The sequence below is a fragment of the Rhinatrema bivittatum genome, chromosome 6 (assembly GCF_901001135.1).
Source record: "Rhinatrema bivittatum chromosome 6, aRhiBiv1.1, whole genome shotgun sequence".
NCBI classification, from domain to species: Eukaryota; Metazoa; Chordata; class Amphibia; order Gymnophiona; family Rhinatrematidae; genus Rhinatrema; species Rhinatrema bivittatum.
Window position 1 is genome coordinate 41180933 of NC_042620.1, and position 25641 is coordinate 41206573.

At 44.6% G+C, this 25641-nt stretch overlaps 1 protein-coding gene across 1 annotated transcript in view; it reads right to left on the reverse strand.

The window, feature by feature from the left end:
- The window catches only part of INSIG2 (insulin induced gene 2), a 52351-nt gene that overhangs the window by 17116 nt on the left and 9594 nt on the right, over positions 1 to 25641 (reverse strand). The window contains exons 2-4 of the mRNA XM_029605341.1: positions 4379 to 4503; positions 2975 to 3141; positions 2310 to 2409 (exon numbers count right to left, since the gene is read on the reverse strand). Coding sequence (XP_029461201.1) covers positions 2310 to 2409; positions 2975 to 3141; positions 4379 to 4503 — 392 coding nt within the window. The remainder of the gene's footprint in view (positions 1 to 2309; positions 2410 to 2974; positions 3142 to 4378; positions 4504 to 25641) is intronic.

Consider the following 25641-nt stretch of genomic DNA (forward strand, 5'->3'; position numbering starts at 1 on the left):
TGTATTTATTTTCTAATATTTAATGTATTTATTGACCATTACTAAGTTATTGTTCTGATTCAATTTTTTACTGTTATACTGTTATGGATTTAAATGTAACTGGTTTGTTATTATGTAAACCGGAGTGAAGGCAATGTCTGCTATACCTCAGTATATAAACGAATGCTAAATAAATAATCCCTTAACACATGCGAAAACGCCTTATCGCATTTTGATAAATGACCCCCTTAGTTATCTAGAGACACAGGAGTATCACTGTGTAATATGTAACATTATATTAATTGAGCAACATTTATCTATAGATAGACACGATTTATTTATTTAATTTAGAGCTTTTCTATACCAGCATTCATGATACAATCATATCATGCCGGTTTACAGATAACAGGGGGTGCAGTAACTTTGTACATTTAACAAGTGCATAAGAAACAAAAGTTACAATATAACAGGGTTGCTGGAACTGGTGGAGGAAGGAGACAATAATTAAAGAATTTATACAGAAGTAAATTATTCACACTGAGCAGTATTTACATTGTGCAGCAATGGTCTGTTAATGGATATTAGACTCGGGATTATATTAGGTACTGCTCATTTATTTTAACATTTGTAGTTCAAGAATAAAGTATAAGTTTTAATGTAAACATTCAACATTAGTGCTTTTTTCCTTCTGGAAACTTTTTGGATAAAATAATAAAATGAGATAAAAGTAAAAAAAAAAATAATAAAAGCACACTTAGAAAGAATTTGGGAGGCTTCTTTAAAAACAATGTTTTGACATACTCCCTAAATACCATGGCATCTCTCTGTTCTTGCACATCAACAGGAAAGATAGGAGACTGCCACAGAAAAAGCCCTAGCTCGGGTTTGCTGTAGCCTGTACTTGCAAGGGGCAAGACTTACTAACAAATGCTCGCACGCTGAACAGACGAGGCCATGCCGGTGCACACCACTGCAGTTTCTCTGCCGAGCAAGAACGTGAGTAAGAATCATCAATTTAAACTTCGCTCTCCACTGTACTGGGTGCCAGTGTAAATTGTAACATGTTCGTTTAACTGGACCCCATGCAGCAGTATGTTGGACAAGCTGAGGAACTCGCGTTAAATTAGCTGGTAAACCTACTCACAAGCTGTCACAGTAATTGAAGATGCCCTAAAACTAAGCATTGTTAAACAGTTTGCAAAAGGTCAGTGGGAAGTAAAAATCTGAGTGGCCTTAATTTTAAATTTATAAAAAGCCAACTTAGCCACCTGCAGAATGTGTGGCTGTATCGACCAAGGAGAGTCTGGTAATACTCACAGAACCTTTAATTCATGTTGCAACAGAAAGTCAATATCACCATAAGTTACGGGAGACATGTTCCATACATATTCCTGCTTTATAATCCAAATCAGTTTAGTTTTGTGCACGTTTAGTATCAAACCATGGTCATCCAATCAGTTTTTAAAAATTTTAGACACAGCAGAATCAAACAGGGCCTTGGGAAATATATCAGCGATATCATACGGGATAAAAAGCTGAATGGCGGCAGCATTCAAGAAATGTAACCCTTCTGGTTCTTTCAACACCAAGCCCAAAGGAGCCGTGTATACTGAAAAGCGTGGATGACAGTGCTGATCCCTGGGGAACCCCAGAGGTCAGACGATGAATACCTGCAGAGCCATGCCTCCCTTTTTCACAGGCATACCAGAAACAAACGGAGGGAGAGGAAAGGGTGATCACTCCAGACCCTCTAACCGAGTCCAGATCTGATGCTGCAACCATAGGACACTCTGGGGGAAAACGCTGTGCTGAAAAGCCTATTATATTTTTTTTAAAATCAACTTTAATCTCTTTCCGTGCTCTCCAAGAATGGAGGGAGAGCGAGCTGTCAGTAGCTCCTGCTACTGCACCCACCACCAAGGGAACAAAGTCACCGGGGGAACACCTGATGCTTCATCCATCCGTGTGGGAATTCGGACCCTATCCGAGTCAGTTCCCAAGGGAGAAGCACACAACAGATCCGTCGCCTGGTGCACACTCAAGACTGGGCCCTATGCTCCACCCGGGAATCTGAATCCATAGCCTTCCTGGGAAAAAGCCTACTCCTAGCTGCAACATCAGTCTACGTGTCTGCACCGGAGACAGAGATATTTATACCGAAGAGATGAAGGCAGCCGCAGACTCCTAAAGGACAGTGAAGTTAGTCTTTTTTTTTTTTTTTTGTCTCCTTGCCAGCAGATGGAGACATAACCCACTCGTCTGGACTGGTCTGGCATGAATGATAAAGGAATAACAGATTAATGCAGGTGTGGCACAAAGCAGACTCTTACCATTGCTAGCTGTCGACCAATGTTTCCCATTGTTATTCCACCAGCAAAAAATATACAGGGTAACCATGAGCGAACATAGAGGAAATCTGGAGATGTGTACCTGGAAAAAGAAATCAACATTTCTTTATATATATGTATGAAGCAAGACAAACAATGCACTTATTTTTTATTTTTAGAGACAATGTTTTATACCATGAACACATGGAAAACTGGATTCATGCTTCGGAATCTCAATGCTGAACCAGCCCACTGCCAGGCGCTGAACACTGCTATGCAGCGTGACCTGGGTTCGATTCAAAGCTGAACCTCCCCATGTCAGCCAGGGCTGGGGATGCTGTGGAGATGGCATTTTCAGTTTCGGGGAGGGATCACAGTCACCATGCAGTGGCGGCACAATGTCCAAAAGTAGGGTCGATGCTTACAGGATTATACGAGGAACCCTGGTGAGAGGTCTCCAGCCGAGAACCATCACTGCCGATAACTGGGCTAAAGTCATCTGGAAGGGGGACGTTAAAACAAAAAAAATAGGGGAAAGAAAATTCTGGGTGCCAGATCCCAGCCATGGGTCTGATTGAGCTGGAAGCCCAAAAGGAGCAGGAGGTAACAGTTCTAGTCATATATATGCTTGACAAAAAAAAAAGAAAATAACGAAAAGAAGGACTCACTGATAGACTCCATTGTAGACTAACAGTTGAGTGACCACTGTAGCCAGAACAGCAATTCCTATTCCAAGACCCAAGCCACTTCTTGATCGATCAAAGGTCCACCACAGTCCAATAGATAGCGCAGCTAGCGTTAGGGACAGCTGCATGTTATTGGCAAAATCTACTTTCTGGGGATCGTAATTCAGGATAATTTCCAAATTGCTCATGGAATACAGAGAAAAGAGTTTCTGATTTTTTATCTCCTGATACTCTAAACCAAGGCTTCTCTTGCTTTCCCTGAAGGTCAGAACAAGGCAGTGAGCACAGAACTGGAAGACTGCATAGCCAACACGTTCAACTTCACTGCTCGCCAGGTGAAGAACCATTTCACCTCAAAACTTCTCGCCCCTTAGCCTGAGAAGATGCCTCCATAGTTTGGGTTGTATGCAAGATCCCATATAATATTTCTACAGAATCATTAAGTCACCTCTTTCCTAAGCATACTGTCCCCGTCAGGGATACGGTTTCTCACCCCCTTTATTAGATGGCTTCACCAGGGCTGTAAAATTTGATTCTCTCCCCCAAGGGACTTCAGAGCAAACCCCCAGCCTCAGAAGCACACAATGTCAACCACTACTGAAACCCATCATCGGGGCAGAGGAACGGCCTTTATATGCAACTGGGTCCCAGAGACACCGATCACAAAGTGATCACACAGACCGTGGCAGGGAGGTGTCCAACACCCGACCACGGCTTCTACAGTGCAATCCTCTAACCACACCTCCTCTCTCAAACATTTAAGGGCTTTTATTCCTTAAAAAATTGATTACGTATTCACCTTGTCTGTGTGTTTTTGTTTCCTGAACCATTCAACTTAACAGCAATCACATGTTCAGGACAATAAAGTATAAAAGAGCTAGAAACCAACAGTGCATTTCCCCATAAAAGTTGTGGATCTAGCCCAAAATTGAAAATAAAGTGCTCATATGAATTGCTCCGCAAGTCTTTCCTTGGCTGTGTATGTACCACTGCAAATCAACTCTTCATGCACAGCATGCATCTCACACTTGGTGACTTTTAAAAGAGCTGGATTAAATTCCTATAAAACTGACTTTTTCTTATTCACAGCTCAGGTTCAACAAGGTACAATACACAGCAGAGCAAACAGCAAAGCTGAAGTGGAAATTTGGCACAGCTAAAACCTGGCAGGAACACATCTGATTAATTCTTTTAGCAAATCCTGCTTCTCTCTACATTACAGCGCCGTGCACACCATTTACTTATTAAATCTGCGGGTAACCAGACTGAAGTTGGCCCAGTTATCTTGCCTGGACAATGGTGGCCCAGGTCACTGAGCTGCGGAAAAGCGAGAGCCTTGCCCTGCCTGGCGGAATTTCGGCGAGCAAAAAAGAAAAAAAAGGATACAGCGCTGGCGTGGTTTATACCGACAAAGACAGCTACACAGCGCATCACGCTTGACCACTCTCGCTTGAATCTGTGCGGCTCTCCCAGGTGTTTGTCAATGCAAGGGTACAACAAGCCAATGGCCGCTGTGGAAACACAAGCACAGGACAGAAGGGAAACAAGGGACCTGAATGAGTCTCTTCCACTTTAACTGCCAACCAATCGACTTTGCCGACACTACTGCTTCGAGTAAAAATTCCCCTCCCCCAAGGACAGCTGAAAACAACCAAGCAGAAGGAAGCTGCTCTCCAGATTCCTTCTGCTCAGTCTTTGGAACGGGGGAAGGAGGAGAAACGTAACACTTTTTCTACACTTGAAACTATGGAGGTCACTACATCAAAAACCAAAGTTAACTGACAACCTAGTACTTACCAGGAGCTAAGCATTTTACACCTGCGAGGCAAATGCAATAAATCAGCAGGGAAAACGGGAGCCCAGTGTTGAGTGCCCGCTTTCCTAATGCACGCTCAGCACCTCTCCTGGGGCCCGAAATTGAATATCTACAAGAGGGGTTGCGCCTCCAAGGAGGTGCTAGAGACAAATGTGCGCCCCTAGCCTCTCCTTGGCAGTGGGCATCTAGGAGAGGTGGCTGTCAGTAGGTTAGGAAAACGGACGCTCAATTTTACGAGCATCCGTTTTCCTAACCTGTGGACAGCCACGGGTTAGGAAAAGGGATGCTCGTTAATTGAGCGTCCCTTTTCCTAACCTGACCACCGGCACACTTTTTATTTTATTTTTTTTTGTTTAACCTTTGGGTTCCTCTGACCTAATATCACCAGAGGATGTACAGATGTATAGGATAGAAAAGTAGTATTTTCTGCTTTTCTGTCCACATTTTTTTGGGCTGCTCAGAAACGTGCGGGTCAAGCCAGGCGCACATATTTTGGGGGTGATCTGGGGAGAATAGCTAATAACCTCATCAACATGCATTTGCATGTAATAAGCGCTATTAACTTCGTGAAGGGTTGGACGCACATTTTGGATGCACTAATCCCCTTATAGCATAAGGGGTTGTGGACGTGCGTCCAAAACGCGCATCTAACCACGGGTTAAATAGTGCGCTCAGCTGTTTTTCATCGGCCCTTTTGTTTTAGAGGTCACTAGATGCAGTAGATTCAACAAAGATTAGCAAGAAAAAAAACTTCTCCCCTGTTAATACCACCATCGCCTTGCCAACTTCTCAACCCTCCCTTCTCCTAGCTATCCATGTGCTTTTTTATTCTTAACATCAGAGTTAATTATTTTTATGCTTTACTATTATTGCTTAGAACCTGTGTTTAGTTTATTACTGTACTTTTATGTGGTTATTTGTGCTGTAATCGCCCTTGAGCTTATATTGGAAAGGTGGTGAGCTATGAACTGAAAATAAACAAAAGTGATTCTATTGGAGAAATTACTTACCTGATAATTTCATTTTCCTTAGTGTAGACAGATGGACTTAGGACCAATGGGTATTGTGCTCTTCTGCTAGCAGATGGGAGACAGTCAGATTTCAAAGCTGACATAACTCTAGATATACCCCTGCAGTAACCTCAGCTCATCAGTACTCTCTTTGAAAAGCCATTATGGATATATCTTTGCTTAAATAACTTGATTAAACTTGAGTAAAACTTGAACTGGTTCAACTAATTTCCAAACTGGAGACTGCCACTGCACTCAACCAATTAACGCAGACACCGGACAAACTGTGGGTGTCTTGAACTAGGGGTAGGCAATGGCTTCAAAACATAAGAAATTGCCATGCTGGGTCAGACCAAGGGTCCATCAAGCCCAGCATCCTGTTTCCAACAGAGGCCAAACCAGCCCACAAGAACCTGGCAATTCCCCAAACGCTAAGAAGATCCCATGCTACTGATACAATTAATAGCAGTGGCTATTACATAAGTAAACTTGATTAATAGCCATTAATGGACTTCTCCTCCAAGAACTTATCCAAACTTTTTTTGAACCCAGCTACACTAACCGCATCCTCTGGCAACAAATTCCAGAGCTTTATTGTGAGTTGGGTGAAAAAGAATTTTCTCCGATTAGTCTTAAAATGTGCTACTTGTAACTTCATGGAATGCCCCCTAGTTGTCCTATTATTCGAAAGTGTAAATAACCGATTCACATCTACTCATTCAAGACCTCTCATGATCTTAAAGACTTCTATCATATCCCCCCTCAGCCGTCTCTTCTCCAAGCTGAACAGCCCTAACCTCTTCAGCCTTTCCTCATGGAGAGCTGTTCCATCCCCTTTATCATTTTGGTTGCTCTTCTCTGTAGCTTCGCCATTGCAATTATATCTTTTTTGAGATGCGGCGACCAGAATTGTACACAGTATTCAAGGTGCGATCTCACCATGGAGCGATATAGAGGCATTATGACATTTTCCGTTTTATTAACCATTCCCTTCCTAATAATTCCTAACATTCTGTTTGCTTTTTTGACTGCTGCAGCACACTGAGCCGACGATTTTAAAGTATTATCCACTATGATGCCTAGATCTTTTTCCTGGGTGGTAGCTCCTAATATGGAACCTAACATCGTGTAACTACAGCAAGGGTTATTTTTCCCTATATGCAACACCTTGCACTTGTCCACATTAAATTTCATCTGCCATTTGGATGCCCAGTCTTCCAGTCTTGCAAGGTCCTCCTGTAATGTATCACAATCCACTTGTGATTTAACCACTCTGAATAATTTTGTATCATCTGCAAATTTAATAACCTCACTTGTCGTATTCCTTTCCAGATCACTTATATATATACAAGCCGTTAAGCCCGTTAAAACGGGCTACATTACATTTTTTTTTCAGTCCATTTTCTAACACAGCACCCTTCTACACTTTTTCTCCCTCTCTCCCCCTTCCCCTCGTTCACTCCTCCCCTTTCCTCCACTCAGTCTTACTCACCCTCTGTCTCCCACTGCCTCCTTCCCCTCACTCTCACCTCCCTCCCCTTCCCTCAGTCACTCCCACCTCTCTCCCCTTCCCTCAGTCACTCCCCACCCTCTCTCAATCCCATCCCCTCCCCCTCAGCCCTCCTCCACTCCCTTTTTCTCTGCTCCACTTCTTACCCTTCCACTTACTCACATCCCTGTCTCTCACCTCTCACCTCTCCCTCATTCTCCCTCTCCCCTCACTCCCTACCTCCTCCCACACACTCACCCACTCCTCCCTCCCTCTCACTCAGTCCCTCCCTCTCACTCAGTCCCTCCCCCTCCCTCAGTCCCTCCCTCCCTCCCACTCACTCAGTCCATCCCTCCCTCGCTACTGGCCGACGCTGCCACCCGACGACGACGCCGCCATGGTTTTTTTTTCTGGCAGAGACAGACGTGCTCGCCCGCACATGCGCGGTAGAGCTGGTCTCTACTGCGCATTTGCGGCACGTCGGTCAACCTTCAATTATTAGGTTGATTGAAAAGCACCGGTCCAAGTACAGATCCCTGAGGCACTCCACTGTTTACCCTTTTCCACTGAGAAAATTGACCATTTAATCCTACTCTCTGTTGCCTGTCTTTTAACCAGTTTGTAATCCACGAAAGGTCATCGCCTCCTATCCCATGACTTTTTAGTTTTCTTAGAAGCCTCTCATGAGGGACTTTGTCAAACGCCTTCTGAAAATCCAAACACACTACATCTACCGGTTCACCTTTATCCACATGTTTATTAACCCCTTCAAAAAAATGAAGCAGATTTATTAGGCAAGATTTCCCTTGGGTAAATCCATGTTGACTGTGTTCCATTAAACCATGTCTTTCTATATGCTCTACGATTTTGATCTTGAGAATAGTTTCCACTATTTTTCTAGGCACTGAAGTCAGGCTCATTGGTCTATAGTCTACCTAACCACAATTGGAAACAGGATAAATTGGTAATTTCGTTGTTCCTTAGGTGTTATCCATCAGATACATTTATCAAAATGAGGACTATCCAATGTAACCATTGTGGAGCATTTATTGTCAGGGAAGTCATCTGGAAACTTAGGGCTTGCCCAATTTGTGCACAACTCTCTTCCTTGAAAAAGGAGCTGACTGAGATTAAAGATCAATTAGCTTCAATTAAAAGTAATACACCCACATTGCATTACTCAGAAAATAATCCCCCAATATCACAGAAAAGCCAGGAGTCAAGAAAAGGAGATTCAGTAGGCTCAGGTAGGCCCCACAGTCACCCATTCTTGACAGATGGACAGCCAAGAGGTATACCCCCCCACTGAAACAGGTCATTAAGAAATTCTTTACAATCCAGGATTACAGTGGGCTCTGGTAGAATTAGACCTGTGATGAGGAGACACACAATGTACCAAATGCAAAAAGAACAACAAGCCTTCTCTATATTAAAAACTGAAGAAGTTCTTGAGAAAAACATTGAAGTGTTACCAGCAAAGAGAGAGAAAATACAATGCATACAGTATTTCAAGATCCATAACCAAAAGAAAAATCTAATTGAGATGAATAACTCTGTCAACAGTGGCACAACTACAAAAAGAAAGAGTGAAGTGAATAACAAATCTCAACTAATATCTTATAAGGAGTCCAGGAAAAGCAATAATCTTAAAGAGAGTACCTGGAAGGCTATGACCACAAATGCTCATAGTTTGGGAAATAAAATCCCAGATCTGCAGGCCCTAATGACTGAGGCAGAATTGGACATTGTTGCTATCACAGAAACATGGTTCACAGAATCTCATGAATGGGATACAACAATACCAGGCTACAACTTGTTAAGGAAGGACAGAGAGGATAGAAAAGGGGGAGGTGTGGCTCTTTATGTTAGAAACAACATCCAAGCATCTGAGCTACAAGGAAGTTGGGGTAAGGAAGAAGCTCTATGGCTCGACCTAAAAAAAGACGACGGAGCGTCCATTTATATTGGAGTGGTTTACAGGCCTCCAAACCAAAAGGAAGAGCTGGACAGAGATCTGGTTGAAGACATCCATAAGATAGGTAAGAAGGGAGAAGTGGTGCTCGTGGGTGACTTTAATATGCCAGATGTAGACTGGAAAACCCCATCTGCAGAAACTAAAAATAGTAGAGCGATAGTGGATGCCATGCAAGTATCTTTGTTCAAACAAATGGTGTTGGAACCCACGAGAGAAGGAGCTATACTCGACTTAGTGCTCACTAATGCAGATAATGTCTCAGATGTCCAGGAGGGCGCCCACCTCAGCAGTAGTGATCATCAAACGGTATGGTTTAATATCACTAAAAGAATAGGGAAAAGAACCACAAAGACCCGAGTTTTACAGTTCAAAAACACAGACTTCGAGGAAATGGGGAAGTACCTGGAGGAAGAACTTAAAGGATGGGAGAACGAGAGAGATGTGGATCAACAGTGGACCAATCTAAAAGGAGCAATCACCAAGGCAACTGCTCTATATGTTAGAAATGTAAAGAAAAGCAAAAGAAAATTGAAACCTATCTGGTTCTCAAAGGAGGTGGCTGACAAAATTAAAGCTAAAAGAATAGCATTCAAGAAATATAAAAGATCCCAAAGGAAGGACCACAAAGAAGAATATTTGTATCAACTGAGGGAGACAAAGAAATTAATCAAGTTGGCAAAAAGTCAAGCAGAAGAGAGGATTGCCAAGGAGATAAAAAATGGTGACAAAACATTTTTCAGATACATCAGCGAAAAGAGAAAGGTCCAAAGTGGTATAGTGAAATTGAAAGGTGGTAATGATCAATGTGTGGAGAGAGACGAAGAAATGGCAGAAATATTAAACGAATACTTCAGCTCTGTGTTCACTAAAGAAGACCCTGGAGAAAGACCATCTCTACACAACAAGAAACTGGAGGGAAGTGGAATGGATGAAAATCCTTTTACAGTAGAAAATGTGTGGGAAGAGCTAAAGAACCTGAAAGTGGACAAAGCCATGGGGCCTGATGGGATTCATCCAAGGATATTGAGGGAGCTCAGAGATGTTCTGGCAGCTCCGCTGTGTGACCTGTTCAATAGATCCCTAGAAACGGGAGTGGTGCCGAGTGATTGGAGAAGAGCGGTGGTGGTCCCGCTTCACAAGAGTGGGAACAGGGAGGAGGCTGGCAACTACAGACCGGTTAGCCTCACTTCGGTGGTGGGAAAAGTAATGGAGTCACTGCTGAAAGAGAGAATAGTGAACTATCTACAGTCCGGAGAATTGATGGACCAGAGGCAACATGGATTCACCAGGGGGAGATCCTGTCAGACAAATCTGATTAACTTTTTTGACTGGGTAACCAAGGAATTGGATCGAGGAAGAGCGCTTGATATCATATACTTGGATTTCAGCAAAGCTTTTGATACGGTTCCGCACAGGAGACTGGTGAATAAAACGAGAAGCTTAGGAGTGAGGGCCAAGGTGGTGACCTGGATTGCAAATTGGCTGACGGACAGAAGACAATGTGTGATGGTAAATGGAACCTTCTCTGAAGAGAGAGCGGTTTTAAGTGGTGTACCGCAAGGATCGGTGTTGGGACCGGTCCTGTTCAATATCTTTGTGAGCGACATTGCGGACGGGATAGAAGGTAAGGTTTGTCTTTTTGCGGATGACACAAAGATCAGCAACAGAAGGAGTGGAGAGAATGAGACGGGATCTAAGGAAACTGGAAGAGTGGTCAAAGATATGGCAGCTCAGATTCAATGCCAAGAAGTGCAAAGTCATGCATATGGGGAGTGGAAATCCGAATGAACTGTATTCGATGGGGGGGGAAAAGCTGATGTGCACGGAGCAGGAGAGGGACCTTGGGGTGATAGTGTCTAATGATATGAAGTCTGCGAAACAATGCGACAAGGCGATAGCAAAAGCCAGAAGAATGCTGGGCTGCATAGAGAGAGGAATATCGAGTAAGAAAAGGGAAGTGATTATTCCCTTGTACAGGTCCTTGGTGAGGCCTCACCTGGAGTACTGTGTTCAGTTCTGGAGACCGTATCTACAAAAAGACAAAGACAAGATGGAAGCGGTACAGAGAAGGGCGACCAAGAAGGTGGAGGATCTTCATCGCATGACGTACGAGGAGAGATTGAAGAATCTAAATATGTACACCCTGGAGGAAAGGAGGAGCAGAGGTGATATGATACAGACTTTCAGATACTTGAAAGGTTTTAATGATCCAAAGACAACGACAAACCTGTTCCATAGGAAAAAAATCAGCAGAACCAGGGGTCACGATTTGAAGCTCCAGGGAGGAAGATTCAGAACCAATGTCAGGAAGTATTTCTTCACGGAGAGGGTGGTGGACGCCTGGAATGCCCTTCCGGAGGATGTGGTGAAGACCAGAACTGTGAAGGACTTCAAAGGGGCGTGGGATAAACACTGTGGATCCATAAAGTCAAGAGGCCGCCAATGAAGAGTGGGTGACTCGCCAGAATGACGGCTACTGCCTGGAGACAATACCCTTATTCAATAAACATACACATGCTTACTGTGACTCCAACATCGCTCTAAGCTTCAACAGCAAGAGGAAATGTGGAAAAATGGATTTACACTCACAAAGAGGGGAGTAGCTGGCTTGTTACGGCGGTTACTACCCCAAACCAAATAAGCCTGATGCTTCACCTTCAATGCATATACAGCATAGTTCTCTGCTTCCACGGCAGGGGAGAAGAAAAAAGGGTTCGCACTCACAAAGTGGGGAGTAGCTGGCTTGTTACGGCGGTTACTACCCCAAACCAATTGTGTCCGATACTTCACTTTCGATGCATATCCAGCATGGCTCTCTGCTTCAACGGCATGGGAGAAGACTGATACATCACGCATTTCCAGCATAGCTCCCTGCTTCAACAGCAGGGGAGAAGAAAAACAACCAATAAGGACTGTATAACATAGTCTGGGTAAAACAAATAAGCATGGGTGTAGCTTGCTTATTGCGGCGGTTACTACCCCTACTACCCCTAACTAATCAAGCTAGATATTTCAATGGTGGGGGTGGAAGGGAAATAGAACCAAGAGCTAAGAGAAACAGATAAATATGAGAGAAAAAAACGTGTGAAGCTTGCTGGGCAGACTGGATGGGCCGTTTGGTCTTCTTCTGCCGTCATTTCTATGTTTCTATGTTACCCGGATCACCCCTGGAGCCTTTTTTTAAATATTGGGGTTACATTGGCCACTCTCCAGTCTTCAGGTACGATGGATGATTTTAATGATAGGTTACAAATTTTAACTAATAGATCAGAAATTTCAATTTTTAGTTCCTTCAGTACCCTAGGATGCATACCATACGGTCCAGGTGATTTGCTACTCTTTAGTTTGTCAATCTGGCCTACTACATCTTCCAGGTTCACAGTGATTTTGTTCAGTTCTTCTGACTCATCACCCCTGAAATCCATCTCCGGAACTGGTATCTCCCCAACATCCTCCTCATTAGCAAACATGGAAGAAAAGAATTCATTTAGTCTTTCTGCCATAGCCTTATCTTCCCTAAGAGCCCCTTTAACCCTTCGGTCATCTAATGGTCCAACTGACTCCCTCACAGGTTTCTTGCTTCGGATATATTTTAAAAAGTTTCTATTATGAGTTTTTGCCTCTATGGCCGACTTCATTTCAAATTCTCTCTTCGCCTGTCTTATCAATGTTTTACACTTAACTTGGCAATGCTTAAGTTTTATCCTATTTTCTTCAGATGGATCCTTCTTCCAGTTTTTGAAGGATTTTTTTTGGCTAAAATAGCCTCCTTCACCTCACCTTTTAACCATAACGGTAATCTTTTTGCCTTCCTCCCACCTTTCTTAATGCATGGAATACATATGGACTGCCCCTCTAGGATTGTATATTTAAACAATACCCATGCCTGTTGAACTCTTTTAACCTTTGCAGCTGCACCTTTCAGTTTTTTCTATTTTCCTCATTTTATCAAAGTTTCCCTTTTAAAAGTTTAGTGTTAGAGCTGCAGATTTCCTTATTGTCCCCCTTCCAGTTATTAGTTTAAATTTGATCATGTTATGATCACTGTTGCCAAGTGGCCCGACCACCGTTACCTCTCTCACCAAATCCTGCATTCCACTAAGAATTAAATCTAAAATAGCTCCCTCTCTTTGTTGGTTCCTGAACCAATTGCTCCATGAAGCAGTCATTTATTACATCCAGGAACTTTATATCTCTAGCAAGTCCTGATGTTACATTTACCCAGTCAATATTGGGGTAACTGGAATCTCCCATTATTATTGCACTGCCAAATTGGTTAGCTTCCCTGATTTCTCTTAGCATTTCATCATCTGTCTGACCATTTTGTCCAGGTGGACGGTAGTATACTCCTATCACTATAATCTTACCCAATACACATGGGATTTCTACCCATATAGATTCTACTGAGCATTTAGTCTCTTGTATGATCTTTATCCTGTTGGACTCTATACCCTCCCGGATATAAAGTGCCACACCCCCACCCAAGTTGATCCTCCCTATCATTACGATATAATTTGTACCCTGATATAGGGTATCCTCCTTCCACCATTGGTTATCCTCCTTCCACCAAGTCTCTGTGATGCCAATTATGTCAATCTCATCATTTGCTGCTATACATTCTAACTCTCCCATCTTACTTCTTAGACTTCTGGCATTGGCATACAGACATTTCAAAGTGTGTTTTTTGTTTGTATTAACCTGCTTTTCAGTTGTTAGGGATAATTCGGAAATCATTAGCTTTGGTGATTTTTTACATATAGTCACATGGACTATGTCAAAAGAACAAGGGGGAAAGCCGACAGTCACTCAGCAGTGCATGGTTCTGAGAAATGTATCCTTGAAGGATACTAATGAAATAGAGTTAGGGCATCCCAACAGAGAGGTTCCATTTAAAGCAAACATAGTCCGTGTGCCTAAATGTAAAAAATCACCGAAGCTAATGATTTCCAAATTATCCCTAACAAATACAGCTTACCTGTATTTGCTTAGTCTCGAGGTTACACTAAGGAAAACGAAATTATTAGGTAACTAATTTCTCCATTTCCTAGTGTGTAGCCAGATGGACTCAGGACCAATGGGATGTAAAAGCTACTCCCGGACAGGGCAGGAGGATGCCCGTGGCCCACTTAATACTGCCCTTGCGAAGGCCGCATCTTCCCGGGCCTGAACATCCGGGCAGTAGAACCTGGAGAAGGTGTGTATGGAGGACCATGTCGCCGCCCGACAGATCTCGGCAGGCGACAGCAGCTTGGTTTCTGCCCAGGAGACTGCCTGGGCCCTCGTAGAATGAGCCTTAACCTGTAGAGGTAAGGGATTTCCTGCCTCTATGTACGCTGCCTTGATTACTCCTTTGATCCAGCGGGCTATGGTTGCCCGCGAAGCTGCTTCTCTTTGTTTCTTCCCACTGTGAAGAATGAACAAGCGATCCGTTTTGCGCACCGGTTCCAATCTTTCCAGGTATTGCACCAGGAGTCTGCCGACTTTCAGGTGGTGAAGAAGGCATGAGTCTTCAGAGTCCTTATGTTCATCTGTAGCTGGTAGCGAGATGGTTTGGTTGAAGTGAAACTCGGAAACCACTTTCGGAAGGAAGGAGGTGACCGTGCGCAGTTGTATGGCTCCAGGTGTGAACCTAAGGAACGGTTCCCGACAGGATAGAGGCTGTAGTTCGGAGATGCAACGAGCTAAACGTATTGCCACCAGGAATGCCGTTTTCAATGTTAAGAGGCGTAGTGACAGACCGCGTGGTGTTCTGAAGGAAGCCCCAGCTAGGAAATCTAATACTAGATTGAGATTCCATAGAGGCATCGGCCACTTCAGGGGTGGTCAGAGTTGTTTAACCTCTTTCAGGAAGCGGGACATGTCCAGATGGGTTGATAGCCAGATACCGTCCACTTCTGCTCTGAAGGAGGCCAGTGCGGCTACTTGGACCTAGAGGGAGTTGAGTGACAACCCCTTCTTCATACCGTCCTGTAGGAACTCCAGAATCATGAGAATCTTGGCTGTCCGCAGTCCTCACACCAGGCTTCGAATACTCTCCAGATCCATATATATGACAGGGATGTGGAGAACTTGCGCGCTCGGAGCAGGGTGTCAATCAGGACCTTTGAGTAACCGCGCTTCTTCAGGCGAGTCCTCTCAAGGGCCAGACCGTAAGAGAGAATCGAGATGGATCTTCGTGGAGAATTGGGCCCTGTCGGAGAAGGTCCCTGTGTGGAGGTAGGCACAGAGGGTTCCCCGCAAGGAGTCTTTGCATGTCTGCGTACCATGATCATTTTGGCCAATCCGGGGCCACTAGTAGAACTAGTCCCCTGTGATGTTCTATCTTGTGGATGATCCTGCCCAGTAGTGGCCATGGGAGGGAAGGCATACAGTAAGTCTTCCTCTGGCCAAGTCTGGACGAGAGCATCGATCCCTTGGGATTGTGGCTCTCGTCTGCGGCTGAAGAACCTGGGGACTTGGGCACTGAGACGGGTGGCCAGTAGGTCCATGGCTGGGAGGCCCCAGTGATTTACTATCAGTTGGAAGGCTGTGGTCGACAGCATCCATTCCCCTGGGTCCAGGCTCTCTCTGCTGAAGAAGTCTGCTGAGACGTTGTCTTTTCCTGCGATATGGGAGGCTGAGATCCCTTGGAGGTTTATCTCCGCCCATGCCATGAGAGGGTCTATCTCCAGAGACACCTGCTGGCTCTTGGTTCCTCCCTGGTGGTTGATGTAAGCAACCGTTGTCGCATTGTCCCACATTACTCGAATTGGTTTGTCTCCGAGTCTGTGGCTGAATTGCAGGAGCGCTAGTCTGACTGCTCGAGCTTCCAGGTGGTTTATGTTCCATTCCGCCTCTTCCTTATTCCATTGTCCCTGGGCCATCAGTTCTGACAGTGGGCTCCCCACCCTCGCAGGCTCGCATCCATGGTGAGCAAGATCCAGATCGGTGGGGATAGGCTTACTCCTCTGCTTAAGTGGTCTTCCTGTAGCTACCACGGGAGCTGAGAACGTACCTCTGCTGGTAGTTGGAGGCAAATTGAGTAGTCCTGGGACAGTGGGTTCCATTGTGACAGTAAGAGCGCTAGAGTGGTCGCATATGGGCCCTTGCCCAAGGGACCACTTCCAGGGTTGATGCCATGAGGCCAAGGACTTGAAGATAGTCCCATACTTTGGGGCATGCAATGGTCATCAATCGTCGTAATTGTTCCATCAGTTTCCTTCTCCTTGGGGGAGGGAGGAAGACTTTGTTCTGTTTCGTGTCGAAATGGGCCCCCAGGTACTCTAGCGATTGAGAGGGCTGCAGACTGCTCTTGCCCATGTTCACGACCCAACTGAGTTCCTGCAGTAGGCTCTTGACTCTGGTCACCTTTCAGGGAGTCACTCATCATCTGAGGTGTCTCAATCCCTGTTAGGGAAGTTCTTGGTTAGGTGAGGCATGTCTTGAGGCATCCAAGTAGGGCCGGGAGGATCTTGTGCTTCCGGCAGGGGTTGAGCCTGGGGCGCAGCTGCGGCTGATTGCGCCTGAACGAAGGCTTGCAGCCCTTGGAAAAATTCCAACCAGGAGAAGGTCCCTGGATCCATGTTAATCCCAGGGGGAAATGGAGTAGGGTCCCCAGAGGTGCCCTCCTGTTGGGAAGCCATCTCGGAGATGCATAGGTCCGGGGATCTATCGTCAGTAGTTCCGGAACCAACTCCCGACAGTAAGGGACCAGGCTTTGGTTCCCCCTGGGCTTCTTCACAATGCTGACACAGGTAGGACTCCAATTCAGACTGCGCGGCTCTTATGTGGTAGGCTGTGAAAAGAGAGTGCCTTCTGGCCTTCTTGGGCACTGGTGCCATTGTCTCTATGTGTTTGCGCGTGTGCAGTTGTAAATGCGGCTGTGCGTGTAGTTATGCGCGCCAGTATACGCACAGCTATGCACGCGCCTGTATTGGACGCAAGCAAGTTAGGCGCATCGGCCACCCGGCCTGCCCCACACGTACCGCCGGCGAGAAGGGAAGATGACGCCAATGATCCCCACGCGTAAGATGGCGCCCCTCGAGGGTCTCCATATGTGTGGATCCTTGCACCGGATCGGGGCCTAGCCTAACCAAGGCTGCTCAATCCGATCGGTGTTCCCTTCTAACCTCGCCGGGACGGATTCGGTATGGCAATCCGAGCTGTGGAGACCGGAGACCTGAATTTAAAGATTTGTTCTTACCTAGTCTTGGCGCTTACCGATCGTATGCCAGACGGTCTCCAGCTGTGGGGGGAGAGGGAATTACCTTCACCGCCGCGGTAGTTTCTGCACCCGCTGCCTTTCAGCCACACTGGGGGGCCAAGTCCATGCCGGGAACCGGCTACCGGACCAAGGCACACCTCTGAGGAATATCGGAGAGCAACCTCAGGAATTCTCGACTGGGGGAGGGACCCTTAGGTATCACCACAGGAGAATGGGGCTCGATCTTCCTTAAGGTAGATTTTGTTTCTTCTTTGCTGTAATTCTTAACACTATTCTAGTGTATGGGATAGTGTCCGCATCTGCTAGGAGACGGAGGGATACTGAAGAGCTGAGGTTACTGCAGGGGTATATCTAGAGTGACGTCAGCTTTGAAATCTGACTCCATCTCCCATCTGCTAGCAGAAGAGCACAATACCCATTGGTCCTGAGTCCATGTGGCTACAAGCTAGGAAAATTGCAAAATACTCACTTCACATTGCTCCAATGGGAAGACAGAGGCATTTTTAACCTACACATTATTTCCACAAGAGGGAAGGTTCATTATTTTTGAATGGTTTTGTTGTTTCAACCCCAATACACAATACATGAACAACATTTCACAAGACCCTCCTATGATAAAACCATATCTTGCACAGCTTTAATGGAAATCAGAGCTGCTTATCCAACAAAATAGGCAGACAACAATCCTATTCAGCTTCATTCTTTTTACTAAAATACAGCATCCAGGCATGGGGACAGGGGCTCCCTCTCCAGTCTAGCAAGTTATAAGTTGGACGCACCTTGGAACTATTGAGTCGGTTCCAGCAACTTCAGGTCACACAGCTGCAGCTTTAGCTCTGTTTCCCATATAAACACCTGTCTTAAAAGATCATGTCTGAAAGTGTTGGTCCTCTCCTCCCCAATAACGTCTGTACCATTCATCCATTTCATTCACATTTTTACCACGCTCCAAAGACCCCTGACCCTTAGCATCCACCCTTCTGTTTATTTCCCTGAAGGAAATAGGCCAGTTTGATTCAGTTGATGTTCAGGGAGATCAGAGTGCACTGTGATGTCATCAAGCATTTTTAAAGCTATCCTGCCATTGGTTGATATAGACAAATACACACAGAGAAATGTATAGAAATTACAATACAATGTTGTGCAATAATGTTTATTATATCATATCTAACCTGTAAACATATACACTATTAAAATTATATCTAACAATCACTCACCCATTCACTCAATTAAAAGCAAAATAACTCATGACATGGTATAATTCTTACAGTTCATCACAGCGTTTATAATAAAGAAACACCTTTCTTCATAGAGCTTCCAATGTGTACCAATTTAACCGCTTTTTGTGTATGTTTTAATGTCCAGAGTTATTCTAAAGATGCTGGTTTCTTGCACTCACACACCGCTGTTCTTAAATTCCACAACTCCTTGATTTATACCCAAGGCGATCGCCCTTTAAATCTTCGTCCACATCTATCTCGTCCAACAACGGATCCTTGTTTCACCCACTCTTGGGCTTCGTCAGGGACATGTTCATAATATGTACAGTATATCACCTACATCCAACGAATAATAAAGATAATAGACATATTATCTTTATCCCCCTGGGCTTCTTCACAATGCTGACACAGGTAGGACTCCAATTCAGACTGCGCGGCTCTTATGTGGTAATAGACATATTATCTATATTATTCGTTGGATGTAGGTGATATACTGTACGTATTATGAACATGTCCCTGACGAAGCCCAAGAGTGGGTGAAACAAGGATCCGTTGTTGGACGAGATAGATGTGGACGGAGATTTAAAGGGCGATCGCCTTGGGTATAAATCAAGGAGTTGTGGAATTTAAGAACAGTGGTGTGTGAGTGCAAGAAACCAGCATCTTTAGAATAACTCTGGACATTAAAACACACACAAAAAGCGGTTAAATTGGTACACATTGGAAGCTCTATGAAGAAAGGTGTTTCTTTATTATAAACGCTGTGATGAACTGTAAGAATTATACCGTGTCATGAGTTATTTTGCTTTTGAGTGAATGGGTGAGTGATTGTTGGATATAATTTTAATAGTGTATATGTTTACAGGTTAGATATGATATAATAAACATTATTGCACAACATTGTATTGTAATTTCTATACATTTTTCTGTGTGTATTTGTGTATATTTAAATATTAGAAATTTGGTTCTTTATGTATTCCCTATGTGTTGTTTGCCATTGGTTGATATAGAGCATTTTGAAAGCCTCCATGCCCCTGATTAGTGTTTGTGGTCAAAGATGGAAAACCCAACATCCTGAAATGCTCACGCTTCTCTCCTGACTTAATGACAGGCTGACCTGGTCCCGGTTTTATCCACAATGCATGCACAAACATGTAGGGACTCTAAAGAAAAACAGGACTGCAAGTTAACATGGACAATGGGGAAAAAAACAGAACAGAACAGAACCAAGGGAGTTTGCCTGCCTCACCACCATTACCACCAATACACTTGTCAGCAAAGAAATGGATGCAAGGGGTCTGGTGAAAGGAGCAGGAAGAGGACGTCAAATAATCCAGGTAATGCACAAAGAGAAACAATAAAACAGAGAACACAATCTTCTGAGCTGGCTGTGGCAGGTTTGTTTTGGCTCCTGCTTGATAGGATTACAACAGGATTTGTTCATAAGCTTCAGCTATGCCAAGTGCCCCTGAGCATCACACCACAGCTTCCTTGGGAGCAGAGCAGAAAAAAAAAAATAATCCTGCTACAACTGAAAACTAGTGACCACTTCCCAGGACTGGGGAAAGAAAAAAAAAACAGGTTTACAGGATCCAGGTCACCTGCTGCTTAAAATTCAGAAAAGCTAAAAATAAAGAACGAAGCAAAACAATACAAAACATAAAAAAAGAGCAAAAAGAAATAGCAAAAAAAAAAACCCCCAAAAAAACTAAAGAAAATATGAATTACTGAAGGTTTTAGAAAAATTTAAGTTTTAAACTGCAGCCATTCTTTTGTCCTGTTTTTCCAAACGGTAAAAGGGTGACTGTCAGAGAGAGAGACTTAAAGATATCCTTGCTAAAAGGCCTTTCCTTGCAAAACCTCCCAAGCAGTGTGACAAATTCAGTAGCCTTATGGCAAATGGTGGGATGGATATATATTTAGAACATTTAGGTGCCAGTCACATTTTTAGGCGCCAGGGAAAATTAAAAAAAAAAATTTTTTAAGACAAAGTCCACTTGCTAGGGGGTTTTCATGAAAACAACCGTGCCTTTCAAACAGGATGAAAGGCACAGCTTTGGTGACATTTTCTTTACTTGCGTGCTACTAAAAAAAAAAAAAAAGGGAGAACTTCAAATGTAGTAAGCTAATGGTATACTAATGCATCAGGTGTTTAAAACAAACAAAAAAAGCTCACCAACCCAAAAAACGTTCAGAAAGACAGACTTAGCATGCACAAAGCACGAGAAGCTTCGCAGGATCAGTGCCTACCCTATGGACCTCTCTTACCTCCCCACATCAGACGGAGCTATCCCGCAGACTAGTGAAAAACCTGGCTCTTTCAGACAGTCTTTGGCACCAAGCAGTGACACACACCCTGCTAAACTTTGCACATAATTCCTGTACCCAGTACAAACCCATCCAAATTATCTACCCCCTCAGCCACAAGAAGTGCACTGTGTTATGTTAAACCAGCATCTGTGTTGTACCCAGTTCTAACCAATATCTGGACCGTACTCGCGCAGCTATGATATACTATTGTGCACCCATAACACCTAACTATTTATGGCTCCTATAGCACTAGTCTGTATAATTCTACTGCGTTGCACTGTGCAGAACGGTTCTGTGACTCACTTTGAACTCCCTGGCTGGAAAAGTGAGCCATAAACAATGGTGATGATCATGGTGTCATGGGTAAAAAGCTTGTTTTATGTGCAGAAATCAGGCTTTATGAATAAATTGTGTTTTCAGCATACAAATCCCAAGTATAGGATCCCCCATGCACCACAAGCTCCAGGTTCAGCCCCAGACATTACACTCCACCTCTGACTAGGAGTTAAATTTTCAGCGTTAAAGCAAGAATTTATCAGTGGAACGCAGTGTTCACAAGAGAGAGTGTATTCATATAATCAACTCTCTCAAATACGTCAGATTTATTCAAGTAGGCTTCTCTGCAAGGACCTTTGGAAGGCAGACGAAAGGGGACTAGACTTACACTTGATGTTTTATGTTTGTTTTAAGTTACCCATTGTTTATTTTGATTGCCGTGATTGTGAACGTTAAAACTCTGCAAATTTGATTACATTGTGTATTTTAATTTGTAATCCACTTAGAATAATTTGATTTTGACACAGGCAGACTGTAAAACTTTTTAAAGAAATGGAAATGATAATTAAACACTTCCCCACTCTGCTGACAGTCACACAGGCCAATGCAATAAAGATGAGCACAACTTTACCCCCGATTTAACAAAAAGAGTTCAGCGCACAAAAATAAATGTGCACACAGACGCGAGTAAATCTGTAGGCATGCGCCTCCGGACAAATCCCATGTTAATCAAGGCACGAGCTGTTATTCCCCACTGCCAAGAGGTGTCAGCCACAAGCGACACGCAACTGAGCTTTTCCAGTGGTTGGTCCCACTCTCTGGAATAAGCTCCCTGTAAAGGCAGATACTAAGCTTTTAAAGAAGATTTAGATGTTTTCGTCTTATATAAAGTCCATGCTGACAGGAACAGTCTTAACTGAAGGCAACTGGAAATATCCAGCGCCTACTCCGCTGCCATGACACGAATCTGCTGACAGTTTGTAAACAACCGCATCCTATTCCTTCCTGCTAGCGTGAGAAAATTAACAAGGAGATGCCTAGTTCCCTTTATATGGGTGCACAAATGTGCACGTGGTTATGACAATGTGCGCGATGTGAACTTCAGTATAATAAAGTATATTGTTAAACATTAAGAGACTACGTTTCCCTGCCAGGAAACTAGACAGGAAATGAAGTCAGCAGAGGACCACAGGCACTAGCCAACGGCAGGGCTGCTTTTAAACTACTCGCTTCCAACCAATGGCAGAGCAGCTCTAAAAATGCCTGGCACCATCACAATGCACCAGGTTCTCCTACAGAACTCGATTAGACTGAACGGGCCTTTTTTCCTAGAGCATATCGGGAATAAATAGAAGAGGAGGTTTAAGTGCTGAGAACACCAAAAGCATAAGCATGGGATCACAAGCCGCTCTACCATCTGACAAGTTTTTCATAAAATTAGAGAAACACTTATAGAATTCAAAAATGATTAATTGATGGGGGAGACTGTGGCAGTCAGGCAAGTTTCTCCATAATAAACTTGCCTAAAAATGATGGTTTTATTTAATTTTGTTCCTCTCTACCTTTCCAAGCCCTGTTCTGCCTTTCCTATTATAGAGTAGGGCAAAGGGGCATCGGCGCCATTTTTTTTTTTTAGAACAGCTGATGCCTGGGAACGGGAAATCTCTTCCCGAGGCCCCCCTGGATCTCTCCCCGAAGCCCCCCTGGACCACCAGGTAATTTTAAAAGGTTTTGGGGGGGGGGGGGTCGATTTAAAGGGTCGGGTGGGTTGTTTTTTTTAAGCGGCGCGGGCCTCCCTTAAAAAAAAAAAAAAAGGTCAGGAGGGTTTTTTTTTTTTTGTTTTTTTAAATCGGGCCATCGGCACCATTTTAATTAGTGGCAGCCAAAATGGCGCCGATGGCCCGAGAGCGGGAGATCGCGCCGGGACCCCCCCCCCCACTGGACCACCAGGTAACTTAACATTTTGAGGGGGTAAGGAATTGGTTTTAAAGGGTCGGGGTGGGTTTAGGGGTTGTTTTGGTGTGCCGGTTTTCCCGCCCTCCCCAAATAATTCCCGTGCCCTATTTAACGATACAATACAAATGCCCCTGATGATAAATCGGGGGCATTTGTATTGTATCGTGCACTCTAACTATTTAGGACGATTTTAAAATTATCTGACGATAATTTTAATCGTTCAAAAATGATTCACATCCCTAATAATTTGTACCCCAGTATAGCACTGTCCCATTGGTTATCCTCTTTCCACCATGTCTCTGAGATGCCAATTAAGTCTATGTCATCATTTACTGCTATACATTCTAATTCTCCCATCTTACTTCTTAGACTTCTGGCATTAGCATACAAACATTTCAAAGTTTGTTTTTTGTTTGTATTTTCATTCTGCTTTTTAATTGATAGGGATAAGTTAGAATTTTTTAGCTCAGGTGAGTTTTTAGTTACAGGCACTTGGACTACTTTTCTAATTATTGGAACCTCACTGTCGGGATGCCCTAATTCTAATGCATCATTAGTCTCCTTTGAAGATACCTCTCTCCGAACCATGCGCTGCTCAGCGACTGTCGGCTTTCCCCTTTGTTCTAGTTTAAAAGCTGCTCTATCTCCTTTTTAAAGGTTAGTGCCAGCAGTCTGGTTCCACCCTGGTTAAGGTGGAGCCCATCCCTTCGGAAGAGACTCCCCCTTCCCCAAAAGGTTCCCCAGTTCCTAACAAAACTGAATCCCTCTTCCTTGCACCATCGTCTCATCCACGCATTGAGACTCCGGAGCTCTGCCTGCCTCTGGGGACCTGCGTGTGGAACAGGGAGCATTTCAGAGAATGCTACCCTGGAGGTTCTGTATTTAAGCTTTCTACCTAAGAGCCTAAATTTGGCTTCCAGAACCTCCCTCCCACATTTTCCTATGTCGTTGGTGCCCATATGTACCACGACAGCCGGCTCCTCCCCAGCACTGTCTAAAATCCTATCTAGGTGACGTATGAGGTCCGCCACCTTCGCACCAGGTAGGCATGTTACCAGGCAATCCTCATGCCCACCAGCCACCCAGCTATCTACATTTCTAATAATTGAATCACCAACTATGATGGCCGTCCTAACCCTTCCCTCCTGGGCAGTAGGCCTTGGGGAGATATCCTCAGTGCGAAAGGACAATGCATCACCTGGAGAGCAGGTCCTTGCTACAGGATCCTTTCCTGCTGCACCTGGTTGGTGCTCTCCCATCATGAGACCTTCTTCCTCCAAGGCAGCACCAGGGCTGCCAGTCTGAAGTTGGGACTTGACTACTATATCCCTGAAGGTCTCATCTATATACTTCTCTGTCTGCCTCAGCTCCTCCAGGTCTGCCACTCTAGCCTCCAGAGATCGGACTCGTTCTCTGAGAGCCAGGAGCCAAATGAACCGTAGTCCGCCCTTTCAGAAACGCCATTTTCGCGTTCTGACCTGATTTATTGCATTTTCCCAGAGGACTGGGCTTGTTCTGATCACTAGGCGGAATATTGAAAAGAAGTGTCTCAACCTTGCCAAGGCAAAAAAAAAAGGGCCACCAGCAAGGAGCAGCAGTTACTACCCTTAACATAAGGCTTGGGGGGGATAACTGGCAAGCAGCGGCAGTTACTACCAGTAACATAAGGCTTGGGGGGGAGGGGGTAACTGGCAAGCAGCGGCAGTTACTACCAGTAACATAAGGCTTGGGGGGGGGGGGGGGGGGGGAACTGGCAAGCAGCGGCAGTTACTACCAGTAACATAAGGCTTGGGGGGGGGGTAACTGGCAAGCAGCGGAAGTTACTACCAGTAACATAAGGCTTGGGGGGGATAACTGGCAAGCAGCGGCAGTTACTACCAGTAACATAAGGCTTGGGGGGGGTAACTGGCAAGCAGCGGCAGTTACTACCAGTAACATAAGGCTTGGGGGGAGGGTAACTGGCAAGCAGCGGCAGTTACTACCAGTAACATAAGGCTTGGGGGGGGGGGGGAACTGGCAAGCAGCGGAGGTTACTACCAGTAACATAAGGCTTGTGGGGGGGTAACTGGCAAGCAGCGGAAGTTACTACCAGTAACATAAGGCTTGGGGGGGGGGGGGGTAACTGGCAAGCAGCGGAAGTTACTACCAGTAACATAAGGCTTGGGGGGGGGGGGGGTAACTGGCAAGCAGTGGCAGTTACTACCAGTAACATAAGGCTTGGGGGTGGTCTGCAGGAAGCAGCAGTTGCCACCATGTGGAGCTTGCTGGGCAGACTGCTACTATGAAGTCTGTAATGAAGTCTGTAATGCTTGCCATTTTTAAGAAGCCCTTTTGCCTTGAAAGATCATTAAAGCCAAAATCCTTACAGTGATGTACATTGCTCAATACTGTGCT